This window comes from Hyaena hyaena, unplaced genomic scaffold (assembly GCF_003009895.1).
Source record: "Hyaena hyaena isolate Hyena2069 unplaced genomic scaffold, ASM300989v1 scaffold_1974, whole genome shotgun sequence".
Classification (NCBI taxonomy): domain Eukaryota; kingdom Metazoa; phylum Chordata; class Mammalia; order Carnivora; family Hyaenidae; genus Hyaena; species Hyaena hyaena.
Genome location: NW_024082608.1, coordinates 1 through 19,047, shown reverse-complemented (window position 1 = coordinate 19,047; position 19,047 = coordinate 1). Strand labels below are relative to the sequence as shown.

The following is a 19,047-nucleotide window of genomic DNA, read 5'->3' as shown; positions in this document are numbered from 1 at the left end:
GTAGCCATAGTTTCTCTGATGTCCTCCATGCTTTTTTCAAGCCCGGCGATTAATTTTATGATTATTGTTCTAAATTCTTGTTCAGTTATGTTGCTTATATCTGCTTTGAGCAGTTTTCTAGCTGTCATTTCTTACTGGAGTTTCTTTGGAGGAGAGTTATTTCGTTTCGTCATTTTGATTAGCTTTCTATCTCTTGTTACTTTTAGAAGCTTGTTTTTCATTCGGCCCCTGCAATTCTGTTGTATTAGAGAGGGCTATTTTGACTGTTCAGGGCCTGTCTGTTCAGGAAGTGTTCTTTGGATGGTGCCTCTTGGTTTCTCTTGTTGAGCATTTGGTTAATGCTCCCTACTGGTAGTGGTATTTGGGACTCTCCACCATGTGTAGTTTGGCTTGTTTCTTGAGGCAGCCCTGGAAAAAGAAAACAGAAAACCACAGAGGGAACACAGGTACACAAGCGCACAGACAAAACCAATAAACGCAAACCAAGGCTCAGGTAAAAACAGCTACAACAACAACAAAACAGCTATCTGGAGGGGTTTGGCGTGGTTTGGTGTAGGCAGGTCTTGTCTCCACTGTGTCCCCTGGCCTCCCTGAGGCCCTACCTTGGTGGCTGTGGGGAGAAGAATAGCGTCGCCCCAGTCCTTTCTCAACCAAGCTTTGCAAATCAGTTCTTCGGGTCTGATTTCCCTGTGCTGAGGATGTAGCCAAGGTGGGCTGAGTTCTATGCCCCATGCTCTGCCTCGTTTTCAGGTCCCAGTCCGCGGGCTTTGTCATACTGCCCTGAACAGTCCAGCAGGTTGCTGCTTCCCTGTTGCCAGGGGTTGAGTTGGGGGGTGGGGGAAGTGTAGCAGCCTCAGATCTGCGGGGTCAAGCAGCAATACAAATGGAGTGTGATCGGGGAGCGGGGAGCATAACAACTTCATGTCCACAGAGTCCAGATCGCAGCAGCGTGCCGCCTCCACTTCAGCGGGGCTGCTGTCGTGTGCGCTGCTGCGGCTTCACCAGTCTCCGGCACTTCTTCAGCGGGTCCCCGCCACCGCTTCACGGGGCCACTGTAGTGCGCGCTGCTGCGTCTCTACTGGGCGCAGGCACTGCTTCACCAGTTCGCCACAGCTGCTTCAGCAGGCCGCTGTTGCTCGTGCTGCCACCGCTTCAAGGGGCACCAGGACCTCTGCCGCAGGTGTTGCTGCCACTTCACCGGGCTGCTGCTGCCATGGATGGGGCCGGGGATCTGGCAGTTCAGTTTTTCCTGGAGCCTTCTGGGACCAGAGCACCTAGTTTAAAGTCAGCACCCCAGCCAGAGCTAAAAAACACCGTCTCTCCAAGCCGAGGATGTTTTTCCTCTTCTCCAAGGACGGTTCTATGAGCAATCTCAGCTTTTCTTTCCTTTTTCCTGGACTCCAGGCAGCTAGTCAGCACTTGCCAGTTAGTCACTCACTGTAGTTGGACGCAAGCCGGGTTCCCTCCCCTCCCTCCCTATCTCTCCCTATGTATCTATTTTTGTGCTAGTACCATACTGTTTTGATTACTACAGCTTTGTAATATAACTTGAAGTCTGAAATTGTGATGCCTCCAGCTTTGTTTTTCCTTTCAAAGTTGCTTTGGCCATTCAGGGTCTTTTGTGGTTCCCTACAAATTTTAGGATTGTTTATTCTAGCTCTGTGAGAAATGTTGTTAATATTTTGATATGGGATTGCATTAAATATACAGATTGCTTTTAGATAGTATAGACATTTCAACAATAATTTTTCTTTTAATCCATGAGTATGGAATGTCTTTCCATTTATTTATGTCATTATAATCAGTGTTTTATTGTTTTCAGAGTACAGGTCTTTCACCTCTTTGGTCAGGTTTATTTCTAGGAATCTTTTGCTTTTTGGTGCAATTATAATTGGAATTGATTCCGTAATTTATCTTTCTGCTGCTTCATTATTGGTGTATAGAAATGCAACCAATTTCTTTTATGTTGATTTTATATCTTGTGACTTTACTGAATTCCTATCTATGTCAGTCCCAGGAGGTATTGGGTGGAGCCTTTCATGTTTTCTATATGTAATATCATTTCTTCTACAAATAGTCAAAGTTTTACTTCTTCCTTGCCAATTTAGATGCGTTTTATTTATTTTTATTTTCTGATGTCTCTATCTAGGACTTCAGTACTATGTTAAATAATATTGGTGAGAGTCGACATTCGTGTCTTCCTCTGACCTTAGGGGAAGATCTCTCGGTTTTTTCCCCATTGAGGGTAATATTATCTGTGCTGTTCATTTATAGCCTTTATTATGTTGAGGTATGTTCCTTCTAAACCTACTTAGTTGAGGATTTTGATCATGGATAGATGTTGTGCTTTGTCAAATGCTTTTCCTGTATCAATTGAAATGACAATATGGTTCTTATCCATATTCTGCTATTGACATGATATATTGCACTGATTGATTTGTGAATATTGAACCATTCTTGCAACATGGGAAAAAAATCCCCCTTGATTGTGGAGACTGATTTTTTTAAATGTATTGTTGGATTCAGTTTGCTAGTATTTTATTGAGAAGTATGCATCCATGTTCATCAGGAATATTCACTTGTAGATAGATCTCTTTTTCAGCAGTCTTTTTCTGGTTTGGTATCGGGTGATGCTGGTCTCAAAGAATGAATTTGGAGTTTTCCTCTACTTTTCTAATGTTTGGAATAATTTGTGAAGTATGCTATTAACTCTTCTGTACATGTTTGGTAGAATTCACCCGTGAATCCGTCTGGTCTGGGAATTGAGTTTGTTGGGAGTCTTTTGACTACTGATTTCATTTCCTTGCTAGTTATTGATCTGTTCAACTTTTCTATTTCTTCCTTTTTCAGTTTTGGGAGTATATAAGTTTCTATGAATTTATCCATTTTTTCCAGGTTGTCCCATTTGTTGGCATATAGTTTTCATAATATACTCATATATTCTTTATATTTTTGTGATGTTGTTTGTTAGTTTTTCTCTTTCACTTTTCATTGGATTTATTTGAGTCATATTCTTTTCTCTTTGTTAGATGTGGCTAGAAGTTATCAATATTATTAATTTTTCCAAGATAAAATGTTCTATTGATTATTTTTTTAGATTCTCTATCATTTATTTCTGCCCTAGTCTTTATTATTTCCATCTTTCTGCTGGCTTAATTTTTTTTTTGGTTGTTCATTTTCTAACTTCTTCAGGTATAAGATTAGTTTGTTTCTTTGAAATTATTCTTGCTTCATGGCATCGTGGTTAAAAAAATGGTGCGTATTATGATTTCAGTCTTTTTTATATTTGTTGAGGCCCAGTTTGTGATCTAATATGTGATCTAATCTGGAGAATGTCCCATATGCACTTGAAAAGAATATGTATATTGCTCTTTTAGGATAAAATGTTCTGAATATATCTCCTAAGTCCCCTGGTCCAGTATCATTCAAAGTCCTTGTTTTCTTTTTGATTTTCTGTTTAGATGATCTGTACATTGATATAAGTAGGATGTTAATGTTTGCTACTATTATTGTATTATTATCAATTAGTTCCTTTATGTTTGTTACTAATTGTTTTTATATTTGGGTTCTCCCATGTTGGGTGCATAAATATTTAGAATTGCTACTTCTTCCTGTTGGATTGTCCCCTTTACTATGATATGGTGCCCTTCTTTTCCTCTTGTTACACTCTTTAGTTTATAGTCTACTTTGTTTGTTATAATTATTGCTACTCTGGCTTTCTTTTGACATCCATTTTCATAAATAGTTCTCCACCCACTCACTTCCAAACTGAAGGTGTCTTTATGTCTAAACTGAATCTCTTATAGGAATCATATAGATGTGTCTTGTGTTTTTATCTATTCTAACACCCTATGTATTTTGACTAGAGTAGTTCATCCATTTATATTCAAAGTAATTGTGGAGATATATGTATTTAGTACCATTTTATTACTTGTTTTGTCTTTGTTTCTGGAGATTTTTTCCAATCATTTCTTATTTTATAAATTTTGATATCTTCTTTCCACTAAAAGTGTCCTTTTAAATTTCTTTCAGGGCTAGTTTACTGGTCACGAATTCCTTTAATTTTAGTTTGTCTGGGATACTCTTTATCTCTTCTTCTTTTGAGAATGATAGCCTTGCTTGATGGAGTATTCTTGGCTGCAGATTTTTCCCCTTCAGCACTTTCACTATTTCAATGGTACTCCCGTTTGTTTTTTTGTTTGCTTGTTTTGCCAACTTTCTGTTGAGAAATCTCCAGCTGGACTTATAGATATTCCATTGTAAGTTAAGGTCTACTTTTGTCTTGCTGCTTTTAAGATATTTTTTCTTTATCACTATCTTTTGAAAATTGAATTACAGTATGTCTTCATGTTGGCCAGCTTTTGTTGATTTTGGTAGGAGTTCTCTGTGACTCCTGGATCTGGAAGTCTGTTTCCTTCCCCACATTAGTAAAGTTTTCAGCTATTATTTCTTGAAATAAATTTTCTTTTATTTATTTATTTTTTTAATGTTTCTTTTTTTCCACAGAAAAAATAATTTTATTGCCAGTCAAATTATTTTGAGTAAATTATATGTGTGGTAGCAGGATCTTCTCATGCTCTGAAGCTGTGCTCCTCAAACTTTTTTTTAATGTTTACATATTTATTTATTTATTTATTTATTTTTACAGATAGTTTATTGTCAAGTTGGTTTCCATATAACACCCGGTGCTCATCCCCACAAGTGCTCTCCTCCATGCCCATCTCCCCCCCCCCCACGACACACACCCATGAGTCCTCAGGTTGTTCTCTGTATTCAAGAGTCTCTCATGGTTTGCCTCTCTCCCTTATGCTGAGCGAAATAAGTCAGGCAGAAAAGGACAAATATCATATGTTTGAAATAAATTCTCTGTCTCCTTTATTTTCTCTTCTTCTGTGACTCCTATAATACCAATATTATCACATTTGAGGGAATCACTGAGTTATGTAAGTCTATTTTTGTGTTTCATAATTCCACTTTCTTTCTTTTGTTCAGGTTCATTATTTTCCAATATTTTACCTTCTATGTCACTAATTTTTCCTTTGATCTTTCCAGCCTGCTGTTCATTGAATCAAGCCTGTTTCCAATCTCATTTATGGCATTATTCATCTCTGATTTATTCTCTTATAACTCTTTTATCTATGTTTTAAGTGTCTCAGAGATATCTTCTATTCTTTTCTCAAGCCCTAAGAGTGTTCTTATGATTGTTCCTTTAAGTTCTCCATCAGGCATGTTACTTATAACGGTTTTACTTAGATTGCCAGTTGTGGCCTTATTTTGTTCTTTAATTTGGGATAAATTCATCTACCTAGGCATTTTTTCTCTGTTTTAGAAAAGCCAGTTATGTCTTTTGCTCTTAAAAGTAATATCCTTTTGAAGAAAAATTCAAGTAGTACTCAAGTTTTGTCATTCATGGAGTGTGTCTGGTCTGTCTTGCTAGAGTCTGTTATTATTGTGTTTTGGCTATTCTATCCTTCAGGCCAGTCCTCTGCAGTGGCTTTCCTTGCCTGCTGTGGTGTTTGGTCCCTGGCCTGAATGTGCCAAGTTTTAATTAGGTGTCCTCTGGTCTGCTTGTGAAATTAGGCCTGACACCATTTCCCCCTAGAAATGAGGACTTGCAGAACGCTCTGATTGGGAAACTTGGTGAGGGCACGTGTTTATGCTCTTCATAGGGAGGGGCACTCTGTGTTTGGACTGGGACAAGCTTGTTTGAGGAGGGCAGACTTGCCACAGAACAGGAAGTTGTTGCTTGGTGTATGCAAGTTAGGAACCCAGTATTGGTGCTGAGTTGCTTCCAAAGGTGAAAATGTGTTTATGTTGAAGTATGAGGGAAGGAAATGGCACCAGTAAGATCCATTGTTGCAGGAGAGGCGGGCTTCTCTGTGAATGCTGACTCTCAGGGACATTCTCCAATAGGCATGAATAATCTCTCTACCGCGTGCCTAAGGCATTCTTCAGATCACTGTTTCCATGCTGTCTGGTCCTGGGTTCCTTGTCTTCTCTCCAGAGGTAGGGAAGTTTTCTCCTGGCTCCATCCAAGCCAAGGGCTTAAAGCTTTAAAACTCGATGCTTTAAGCCTGGTTGGTTGCAAGAACTCATAGGATTCAACCCATCTCATTTTGTAAGCCCAAGTCTGTGGAGAAATATTCTCTTGTGTGTTCCCGTGTGGTCTTCTCTCAGGATCCCTTTTCCATGATAACAGACTCCTGCCCTCTGCAGCAGCTGGGATCCATTTCTCCCGTAATGCACAATTTTGCACTTCCTATCTTCTTTCATGTGGCCTTTTCTCTGCCTTTAGTTGTGAAATTTGTTCTGTCAGTCTTCATGTCTTTTTCTGGAGTAGTTAGAATGATTTGATTATTATCTAGCTGTGTGTTTATGGGACAAAAGGTTCCTAGGGTCCTTCTACTCTGCCACCATCTTCCTCCATCTTTCATTTCCAGATTTTATATCCCAGCATTTTGGCATAAGAAATAGAAATTTTAATTAGTATTTCTCATTGTTTTACAAATTATTTGAATTGAAATCACTGTACCTTTTATATGATGTCGACCCTTTAGATTAAACTGACCTTCCAAAATAGGATCAGAAAACTTAAAATATAACATTTTGAAAAAATGTCATAATTATGAAATTGTATTTTTTCTGATAAATCCATTATGAATTAGTGAATTTCATAATAGCCTGATTCACTTTCTTTGCTGTGTATTATATTTTTTGCTCAGTGGTTTGCTGTAACAAAATACCAGAAACCAGATGGCTTAAACATTATATATTTATTTCTCACAGTTATAGAGGCTGGAAATTACTAGATCAAAGTTCCTTCTGATTCCTGGTGACAGCTCTCTTCCTGATTTGCTGATGACCACTTTCTTACTGTGTTCTCACATGACAGAGATAGACAGGAAGCAAACTTTTTCATATCTCTTCTTCATAATACCATTATGAGGTCTCCCCTACACAATGACTGAATTACACCTCCAAAAGGCCCATGTCCAAATATTATCACATTAAGGAAAGAGTTTCAACATATGAATTTATAAGATATATTCGGTTCACAGAATATACAATATAATGTGGTTATAGTGTCATCTATGATGGCATCTCTATAGTTAATGGTCTGCTGGTATTTCCATTATATTCCTTACTTTCAGTATTTTATAACTCAGCTGCAGAAAAACAAACATATATCAAAAACTTAATATACACAGAAAGATTAGCTATATTACACAAAAAGCCCAAAATACACACTGTTATATTAAATTTTTGAAAGTTTACAGAAACAGCTACCAAATTTATTAATATGTTTAAAATATTATTATTGGGGTTTCTGAGTGGCTCAGTAGGTTAAATGTCCATCTTCGGCTTAGGTCATGATCTTGCAGTTCCTGGGTTGGAGCCCCACATAGGGCTCTGTGCTGACAGCTCAGAGCCTGGAGCCTGCTTCAGATTCTGTTTCTCCCTCTTTCTCTGACCCTTCCTGCTTGTGCGCTCTCTTTCTCTCTCTCTCGCTCTCTCTCTCTCTTACTCTTGCTCTCACTCTCTCTTTCTCCTTCAAAAATAAATAAACATTAATTTTTAAAAATGAGCTTTGGGGAGCCTGGGTGGCTCAGTTGGTTAAGAGTCTTACTTCAGCTCAGGGCATGATCTTGTGGTTTGTGAGTTCAAGCCTCATGTTGGGCTCTGTGCTGACAGCTCGGAACCTGGAGCCAGCTTCAAATTCTGTGTCTTCCTCTCTCTCTGACCCTCACCTGCTCATACTCTGTCTCTGTCTCTCTCTCTCTTTCAAAAATAAATAAGCATTTAAAAAATAAATGATCATTATTGTTTACATATTTTAAAAAATCAAATAAAACTTTGCCTTTTTTCCATATCATTTAAAAATGTCACTGGAATTAAAAAAACATGTTATGATATTAAAACAAGGTTCTGTATCCTTCTAAGCATCTGCTATTCTTCTTTAGCATTGTTTGTGTTAAGCAGATGCCTGTGCCTTGACACTGATGATCTTGAGACTATGATCTCATTTACTTTGGAAGCTGGTCCTACAGTATGTACTTTGAATATTAGGAATTTCCATAGAGGACATCAAGTTAGTGAATGTCGGCCTACAAACCATATTTAATTTCCAGCTCTTATCATTTCTGTTTAAAGACATGGATGCATCCATTTTAACATTTCTGTATTTCAATTTTCCTTCCTGCAAAATAGATCTCACTTTCTTTACACTTGTTTCTGTGTTTGCATTTCTTCTGTTTGAGTTTACATCAGAAAACTGTTTAGGTTAATGTATAAGCCAAATAACTCCTCATTTTAATTCCAGTAAGCTAAATTAGCATTTCTTAGTAAGCCCATTTGTTAACTCATTGAATTAGAATAAGCCACTTATATCTGGTTTAAAAGTTTATGGGTCCATCCATATATTTTTTCCAGTGATTGAGTGTCTGTTATGCATCAGGTGGCTTTTAACGTTTATGATTTAAATGAGAGAGACAAACAATAAACAGAATTAAGAGCTTTAGAATTTTTGATTAAAAAGTTAAATAGACAAAATGAATGTATATGTTCTATTTTGAAAACATGGTTTTGCTGATTTTGTTTTATACTCTACAAGACCAGCATTCTTGGGTCATAACAAGAGTGGAAACTACATATGATGATTTGAATTTTCCTGCATTCTCTGGATTTCATATTTTAATAGTAGGTGATTTGTTATTGTGCTATGTTTGTCTCTAATTTTTCATGTCTTTTAAAAGGAACTATGTGGGATGCAGACAGCTGTGATTGAATGCATATTTACCTAATATATATTTTTATAATATGACACTACTTGTGTTTATTTGAATGTGCATAAACTCAAATGAATACAGCATTTAGTGTAGTTATTCATATACTTAATATTTCCTTATTCAGATTATGTTGAACATTAGAAAGAAATATAAGCCTCAGATTCCCATAATGGATTTAAACATTCAATGTTTTGGGAGTGCATGGATGGCTCAGTTGGTTAAGCGTTCAACTTCGGCTCAGGTCATGATCTCACAGTTCGTAGATTCGAGCCCCACGTCGGGCTCTGTGCTGACAGCTTGGAGCCTGAGCCTGCTTTGGAAACTGTGTCTCCCTCTCTCTCTGTCCCTCCCTTGCTCATGCTCTGTCTTTCTCTGTCTCAAATAAATAAAACATTTAAAATTTTAAAAAGTAAATAAATATTCAATTTTTTTTTTCAATCTGGGCCTGCATCCAATGGTATGCCTATAAACCAGATCTCAAACAAAACAAAACAAACAACAAAACAAAACAAAAAGAAGTAAGAAAAATTCTGACTTATAACATTTTCTAACTTTTGTGGTGTAAATCTTTCCATTGACTGACTTATCATCATTTTAACACCTGGCTTACAAAATTGCTGAAAATGTAACAACTGGCCCTAATTTGAGCAGGCTCCAAGGCAACACTTTCTTTTATTTTCTTTTTAAGCTTTTATCTATTATTTTTAGAGAGAGAGGAAGTGCAAGCCAGGTAGTGGCAGAGAGAGAAGGAGACAGAGGATCCAAACAGGCTCTGCCCTGCACTACAGAGCCTGATGTGGAGCTCTATCCCATGAACCATGAAACCATGACTTGTGCTGAAATCAAGTGTCAGATGCTTAACCAACTGAGTCACCCAGGCACCCCAACAACACTTTCTTTTTAAAGCATTACATGAAATATAAAATGTTTATCAAATCAAACTCTCCATTCCAATCTCCCCTCATATCTCTAAACAAAACAAACAAAAAGTTTTCAAACAACTTTACCTACTAATTTCTATTTTTTCAGAAAAACATGTTAATTAAAAGTTTGAGAAATCTCTATAAAATTATTGAATAAGTAGTTTGTTTCTCAATTGAAATTATACCACCTTAACATAGAGTGGTATCAAATTGGGATGAACATGATTGCATTTGGGTCTTTTTCTTCTACCAGTATGTAAAAATCTCTACCCTAGTGTGAAAAAATTTGTTAATCAGAGGTGTGGATTCCTGGAAATGCCCTCAAATAGTGAAAACTGACACAAGGCAGAGTAGACATGGCTCATGGCTATCTACACCAATGCTGACATCTTTTTTTAAAATTTTCTTTTCACAGGTAGGAGAGAAAACCATAGCTTTTAAGGGATCTGAGAAATGACATGACTTTTAGAAGCATATACTTCTAAAATATATCTATATATGTATATATAGATATAGATATTTGTTTATAGTTTAATAAATTTCCCTACCTCCATGGATATAAGCCAGATAAACATTGTAATTAACAATGAGTTTTAGATGCATGGAATATATTTACTATAGCAACACTGTTCAATACTACTAGCCACATGTGGCTATTTAAATTTAAATGAATTAAAGAAAATAGAAAGTTCAGTTAGCCTGTTGCAACTAGTGACATTTTAAGTGCTTAATAGTCACATGTTACTTGTGGCTACTATCTCAGACAGCACAAGTATAGAATATTTGCATTATTGCAGAAGTTTTTATTGGATAGCACTGTTCTAGAACATTAAGTAGGGTGGACAAAATGCCTTGAAAAAGTAGTTTTTTTGGGGAAAGATAATACAAGGTAAAACATTAGCAAGTATATTGCAGTTAGCCTTGCAGTTGGTCAAAAATGATAGTTAATGCTGAATATGGACTTACTGTATTATTATTGTTATCATTTTTGTTAGACAAGAGCAAGAACACAGAATTCACTGATTTAGCAAGATTTAGTATATGCAAAGCACAGTGTCACATTGCTTGTCAAAAACACAAAAATGAAGGAAACATAAGCTCCATCCCCAAAAGGATTTCTAGAATTATATACTCTTTCTGGCTAAAGCCATCAAGTGAAGGTAGATGAATTAGGAAGTAGATTTCATTGGGTAAGAGCCTGAGCTCTGACGTCAGACTATCTGCCTGTATTTGAGTTCTGGTTTCCACCATTCCTTGTTATGTACCTTTAGACAAATTAATTAATCTATCTGTATCTCAGTTTGCCTCATCTTTCAATGAAATGCTAAGAGTAATTATACCTACCTCATAGTGTTAACATGAGACTAAATGAGATAAAGCTTGTCAACACACTTAGAGTACTGTTTGACATTTAGTAATTACTAAATATGTTAGCAAATATTATTTTATTATGTTTTATATGCAAGGATCCATATAGAGATAGTAATAAGTAGAAACTAATACCATGGCCAATAACTAGCTGAGAAAGGTGTAGCTTCCCTTAGATACGTTCCTCTGTGCAACCTTTATCAGTACCAGAACCAAAAGTCCCCCCACCATTAGATGCATATACAGGTATTGGACCTTTCCTCTACAGAGCAGTTATTCACCTGTCATGGCTGCTTTGATCTCCATGCAGAAAAGAAGAGTTAGGGATCTGGTGGGTATTGGAAAGGGGTGTCTATTCTAATGTCAAAATTGATCTGATGTGTATTTTATCTTAAATCAATCTTTGAATATGTACATGTGGATTATTTAGTCTTTAGTTTGAACTATGAGCATCTATATGTCATATGAAAATATCTATAGACTTTCTTTCCATTCCCAATGGGTACATTATGTACTTAATAAAATTTTATTGTATGAATGAATTAAAAACGATTCATTGGATATTAAAATTTGGTGAGTATTTCTAACATAAATTATCATCAGTGTTGCAAAATTTAATTTCCAAACTGCAAAAGACATTACAAGTTGCAAACAATTGGGTTTGTTTGTTTATTTGTTTCTGTTTGTTTTTGTTTTGTCAAAAATTAATTTGGGGTTATTGTTACTCCAAGCACATATTTTTTTACTTCTGGCTCAGGTATCTTTCTTGTTGGCTCATCTAGTAGCATCTGCAGTTAATAACTAATATAGTTATAGAAGGAATTGGAAATTGCATTATTATCATTAAGCTTACAAGGCTATTCATCCTTCCGTTATACCACTGAGTATGGCAAAATCCTGGGAGCATAAAAAGTAAAACACCTGACTGGTATGAAAATCTATTTCCTATTTGACATTTAAATACCTTATTTTGGTTTTGTATTCATTCAAAGCTGTTCTTTTCTTAGTTTTTATTTTAGTTTCAGTTAATTAACTTACAGTGTTATATTAGTTTCAGGTGTACAATATAGTGATTCAACAATTCCATACATCATGGGATACTTTGTAATATCTGTGAGCCATAGTTTTCGCTGAAAAAAAATTAGGAAATTTAATTAGGAAAATGTTATTTGGCTCTTTACCAAGACCATCCGATTAGCTATGTTTTTTTGTTTGGCCGAGCAGCTGTCAATTAATGAATTGATAGGAAATGGTCACAAGGCAGTGGCATTAGTATATGAACATCTGGTAATAAAATCAGTCAACACAGAGAGGGTTTTTATGATAATTAGAATTCATTAAAAAATCACTGGTTGAGTTTTTATTTTAAATTCTACACCTGAAACTAATATTTCACTGTAAACTAACTGGAATTTAAATGAAAACTTGAAAAAAATAGTCTATGGAAAAACGAAGCAATTGCCTTCCTTTAGAACATGCGGTGAAGATGCACTGAGAATTGTGTGTTTGTGTGTGTGTGTGTGTGTGTGTGTGTGTGTGTGTGGTTTAGGGTGGGTGGCAGAGGTCCAAGCCCAAAACATAATTTGGAAGTCATGCATTTTCACAATGAACTATCCATTTTCCCACTTGAGGTCATTTGCATGCTATGAGCAGATATTTTGACTGATTCTCTTAAGCTGTCAGCCTCTTCCAGAACAAGTTGATCACACTGAAGAGGTGAGAGGGTCCTTTGTCTTAATATCACATAGATCACAAGTAGGGGGTTCCTATGATTTTGGACTCTTTCATGGTTACATGTTCTAGCTGTATCCTGAATGTTTGTTTTTTTCTAAATTCATGAAAATCCTGTCATATTCATCTGTAACTTTAATACAATTGTAAATTGGTGATTGTAGAATACAGACTAATTCTTAAGCTGATTTATAAAGATCCATAAGTTGTCATGTTTCCAATAGTATTCAGAGATACCAAATTTGGGCATGAAATTCTTCCTCAGGGTTACTGGTAAGGCAAGTTAGCAGCCACAATAAATAAACATTTCATTTCCCTGTCCTTGATTTTATTATTAAATTCTGTCAAGTTACAATCTGTTCTGTTTCTACAGAATTCTGGTGACAGTACAGAAGGAATACATCCATTAAATATGAAATATCAAGATAAATGCATGAATAAAATATCTAGCATTCAAATAAAATTCGAAAAGCCTCTCCTCACAGTGAAATGCCATTAAATCCTTTAGGAACTCATTAATAGATTAACATTTGGAAGCATAATTACAGTAAGAGTTGAATTCTAATTAAATAAAAACAGAAAGACAAGTTACATAATACATAATCATACTGAATACTTGATAACAATCAACAAAATAAAATATCAGGAGCAACTGTTTAACCCTAATTGATATGTAGGCTCCATGCCCAATGTGGAGCCTGAACTCATGACCCTGAGATCAAGAGTCACATTTTCTCTCGACTAAGCCAGTCAGGCATCCCCCTGACAATACAGTTGTTATTAAAAGGCAACTACATACCTGTACATGTACATATAAACACATGTTTCATGTGTGTGCATTACTATTTCATACATTCTGTGTATACTACCATATTTCCAAGGATGTAAAGGAATATATTGAGGTGAAATAAAGGATCTACATGAAAATGGGCAGAATTGATACTTTAGTACCAATAAACTAAATCCTAAATCAAATTGACTGTGTTAAACCTTGTATAAAACCAAATTTTCTAAACATTGACCCAGATCTTTATACTTTCAAATGATTTAATATTATGAATGTCTCCTTTGACCATTTGTGTTATAAACCACTCCAAAAGGGTAAGAGTATAAGAGGGGATAGTATGTACTTGTTAATAACATTTTCTATATATTTTTCTAATTTTTAGGAATAAGCCTTGAACTATACACATGTATGCTAGAATATGAGTTATTATTATAAATGAGTTTACTAATAGTATTTGATTTGGAGATTTGATTGGGTAAGTATGTATGAATTTTGGAAATGTCTTCCCATTGCTACTTTGAATCTGGAGAAGACCTGTAGTGTTTCTGAAGAGCTACAGCTGTTTTCCATGGGGCCCAAATGAAATATGTGAAGAGTAACAGGCTTGTAAAAGTCATAAATGCCAAATAAAATTAAGTCATCAAAGACTAAAAATGATTGGGATTTTAGAGTTGCAATTTTCCTTTTTAAATGCCCTTATTAATTTGTTGCAAATACTGTTAACCCTGTAAAATTATGAGGACATAAGCACTTGTGTTCTCGTTGTAATAAAACAGATTAACTTGCTGTGAAATTTTAACTAGGCTGAGACACAACAGTAGCCACCTAATGAACCAAAGCACATTGCAGTTAAGTAGCTAAATAGATGCATACTGATTACAGGGATGAAAAGTGGATCTGTTTACTTGAAGAGAAGAAATTGCTCACAGAACTATTAATTATTTTAAGAGAAATTAAACATTCCCACACACACACACACCACTTAACCCTTAATCAATATAAAGCACTGAATTTATCTAATACAGTTTACATGGGGAAAAAAAAGTCTGATTTCTGTGATACCTTAGGAAAACAATAACAATGACCTGAATCTCGACTGAATTTGGAAAGTGCAGAGTATTACATCTTTTTTTCCCTTAAATAGTTTATTGTCAAGTTGGTTTACATATAACACCCAGTGATCATCCCAACAAGTGCCCTCTTTCATGCCCATCACCCCCCTTCCCCCTCTCACCCAGCCTCCCCCAGCTCTCAGTTTGTTCTCAGCATTCAAGAGTCTCTCATGGTTGGCCTCCTTCCCTCTCCCCCACTATTTTTCCCCTTATTCTCCTGCTTCGTCCTACGTTAACTTCCTCCTAATCCACCTATACGTGCAAATATATGGTATCTGTCCTTCTCTGCCTGACTTATTTCACTCAACATAACACACTCTAGTTCTATCTATGTTGCTACAAATGACCAGATTTCATTCTTTCTCATTGCCATGTAGTATTCCATTGTATAAATATACCACATCTTCTTGATCCATTCATCAGTTGATGGACACTTAGGTTCTTTCCATGTTTTGGTTATTGTTGAGAGTGCTGCTATGAACATTGGAGTAAATCTTAACAGAAATAAAACTTCATGCAAAATGTTACTGTCACTCTAAATCAAGTTTTCAAAGTTATTTTATTGCTTTTCTCAATATGATGTTGAAAAATGTCAAAGAAGGAGTTGAAGAGAAAGTTATTTGAGTTCATATTATTTGATCATTTGCTAATTTTAAACATTTGTGGGGAGGGTCCTGGGTGGCTCAGTAGGCTGAGCATCAGGACTCTCAACCTCATAACTTGTGAGTTCGAGCCCCTCATCAGGCTCTGTGCTGACAGTGCAGGGCTGCTTCGGAGTCTCTTTCTCTCCTTCTCTCTCTGCTCCTCCCCATCCCAAACTCATGCTCTCTTTCTGAAAGGTACATAAAATAATTTAAAAACTAAACATTTGGAGGATCCTCCTTCATAATATTATCTTTTTTTTCTTATTTTCATAGCATTTTCTATTTCTGTAGATGCTATTCCAAAAACTTTTTTTTTAATTCAAATAAGTTTTAATTTTCTATTAGGCAGAGTGGACAAGAGCAAGTATCATTATGCTTCTCCAAAGCATCGATTTTATGAATCACTTAAAAATTTTCCATTTTTATTATGGTAACATATATTACTGTGTGTATGATTCCTGTTTGCCACCATACAATGATTTTGTATGTTTAGTTCTATTTTTGCCCAGTAACTGCTGTAATTTGTCCCTATCCATTCATTCAGATGTCCATGAAACTTTTTTTTTTAATTTTTTTTTTTTATTTCTAGGAGAGAGAGAGAGAGAGAGAGAGCGTGAGCAGGGGAGGGTCAGAGAGAGAGGGAGTCACAGACTCTGAAACAGGCTCCAGGCTCTGAGCTGGCAGTCAGCACAGAGCCTGACGCGGGGCTCGAACCCACGAACCGCGAGATCATGACTTAAGCGAAAGTCGGACGCTTAACCGACTAAGCCACCCAGGCGCCCCAAGATGTCCATGAATGTGTTCATTGAATTACACATATTTTTAGCAGATTTCCAATGTTACAATCAAACACACATACTGAATATTCTACATTTTATACACATATTTGAGGATAGAATCATTGGGGCTATACAACAGCGAAAGGCAGAGAAATAATTTTTACCTTATATATAAAAATCCTTGCATTGGTGGAGCATCTGGGTGGCTCAGTCAGTTCAGTGTCCCACTTCAGGTCATGATCTCATAGCTTGTGAGTAAGAGCTCTGCGTCAGTCTCTGTGCTAATAGCTCAGAGCCTGAAGCCTGCTTCAGATTCTGTGTTTCCTTCTCTCTCTGTCCCTCTCCAACTCTTGTTCTCTCTCTAAAAAATGAATAAACATTAAAAAATTGTTAAAAACCCTTGCATTTGTGTGTGTCTGTAACCTGGTATGTGTCTGCATTGGTGTGTATTCTTTAATTAAATATATATGGTATTCTTTAAGTATATATAGTCCATATTTTTAATCATGACAGTTTAGGTTGAATTTCATAACTAATGAACTGCTAGTCTTTTCAGAAAGTGAAAGAACGTGGTACATGGGTCTATATATATCTTGATGTTTACCATCATACCATTACTCCAGAATACAAGTATAATTATTTAGGGGAAAAAGAGTTGATTCTTTTCTTCTGCTTTGTTTGTATGTTTCTTTCTATTTTGTCCCTCATATGTAGTGTTACAATTAGGTATTTATCTGTATACTAAATATAAATTAAATGCGTAATTCTGTCTTTAAACACTGTTTTTGAGACATGACAATTATAATTATCAGTATTTAATTAAGATATAATACTGCAGCTAATATACTCAAAATTTAATTTTCATTTTACTAAAATTATCAAATGTTATTATTTGCTAAACAATAATATAAAACACCATATAAAAAGTGAAACTACTAATTGATCACTATATTAGTGTTTCATTGCCGCTCTAACAAACTATGACAAACTTCATGACCTAAAACTATGCAAATAAATTTTCTTACAGTTCTATAGGTCAGATATTTAACATGGGTATCACTAAGCAAAAAATCAAAGAGTTGGCATGGCTGCATTCTTTTCTGTAGCTTCCAGGGAAGAATCTGTTTCTTTGCCTTTTCCAGTTTACAGAAGCCACTGACATTCTTTGGCTCATGGTTCCCTTTATCCATCTTCAAAGCCAGAAGTGTTGCATCTCTCTGATTATTCTTCCATAATATCTCCCTTTGACCTTCCCATTCTGCCTCCAAGTGTTATTTATCTCAAGATTCTCACTCACATCTGAAAAATCCATTTACCATGTAAGGTAATATATTCACAGGTCTCGGTCATTAGGTTGTGGAAAGGGCATTTAGGGGGCCGTTATTTTGCCTGCCACAATGAGAGACATTGTAAAATGTTAACTTCTAATGAAATAATAAGCTTTAACTATTATGCTATTTACTTTTGTATTTAAACAAACAGCAGTTTTATCTAGGGAATTTATAAATTTTAAGCCTCTCAGGCAAAATCAATGTGAAAATGTACAAGCACATATTTGACAAATTAATTCTTAACAATATGATTATTAGAATACTGATTTGTAATTACAGATAATTAGAACATTTAATAACTTTATTAAGGATGAATTAAAATATTTATAGAACAAGCATTCTCTGTCCCAGCATGTCTATTACCCAGTCACATTTATTCCATTTATGCATAAACACAGCAATTTGGTTATTTTAGTGATCAAATTAATTGAATGATTGTTGGCTTTATTCATCAAGTTGTGATGTATAAGCATAATGAATAACTTCAGAGATTTATAGCAAAATTCATAATCATAAAAGTCTTGAAAACTATTAATAGTTACTGTAGAGCTATGTAAAATAAATGTTTTATTTTTATTCAAATTCATTATTTAAAACTATAAACGTCTAAACAATACTAAGCAATTAATATTTATGGGTCTTAATTTTAGTTTGGAAAACCCATCATTGTGTATTGTGACTACCAAACATTTTGCTGGCAGAATTCAACATAAATTTCTGAGGTCTGATAGAGTACGTGTATACTGTTTCCATTATTTTTATTTGTACAGAGACTCAACGTGTACGACATGCCACTATTTGTGAGTTTTATTACTAGATTTTCAAGTGTTTACCTTTGGGATATCTTTTTAGAGAATAGAATTGCCCTCCAGGCTTCGGCATATACTTTATATAAATATAAAATTTTACAATAATAATATTCACTGCGTACTTATGTTCATAATATTTAATAAATTTTACGAAAGGAAATGGAAACAAGCTTTTCATGAGCCTCTAACATATATCCAGCATGGTGCTGGTCTCCTTTACCCTCTCTTATTTAACCCTCATAATATTCCAATAATTTTGCAAGAAAAATGTGTATTTGTCTAAAGATACATGTTAAAGACCATTTATCATCAACATGCCTGCTTTTGGGTTAAGGGAGAGGTCAATATTTCAAATGTTATGGACTCATCCAACATGAAAAACTTGGAGCACAGATAATACTTCCCTTTGTGTCTTCTTTTGTGTCAGGAACGGATCCCAGAGAGTCCTTCTCCTGTTCCTTCGCTGGAAGAGAATCATTGTCCTGGGAGTCAGACTTCCCCCCACCCCAGCAGCAGTGTGTCCAGCAATCCTTCTCCAATGGATCTCCATTCAGAGAAGTTGGGTAAGCATCTCACCCAAAACTAAGAATTAAAAAAAAATCTTTCAGGAAATTCTTCATTAGTCAATAGAAAGTGGAGAAAGAAGCTAGGGAACTGATGCCTTCTTAAAAATGGCTTTTTGAGGCAAGATGGCAGAGAAGTAAGGAGCTCCGTACTTGCACTCGCGCCCATACATCACACAGAAAAGATCTGAAGACATTGGAAACCTTACAAAAC

The 19,047-nt window shown here is 35.6% G+C and overlaps 1 protein-coding gene across 1 annotated transcript in view; it reads left to right on the top strand.

The window, feature by feature from the left end:
* DACH2 (dachshund family transcription factor 2) overlaps positions 1 to 18,833 on the top strand; it is a gene marked incomplete at its 3' end in the record, with an annotated part of 132,967 nt that extends 114,134 nt beyond the window's left edge. Inside the window, exon 4 of the mRNA XM_039225197.1 lies at positions 18,698 to 18,833. Coding sequence (XP_039081128.1) covers positions 18,698 to 18,833 — 136 coding nt within the window. The remainder of the gene's footprint in view (positions 1 to 18,697) is intronic.
* Between the last annotated feature and the right edge of the window lie 214 nt (positions 18,834 to 19,047).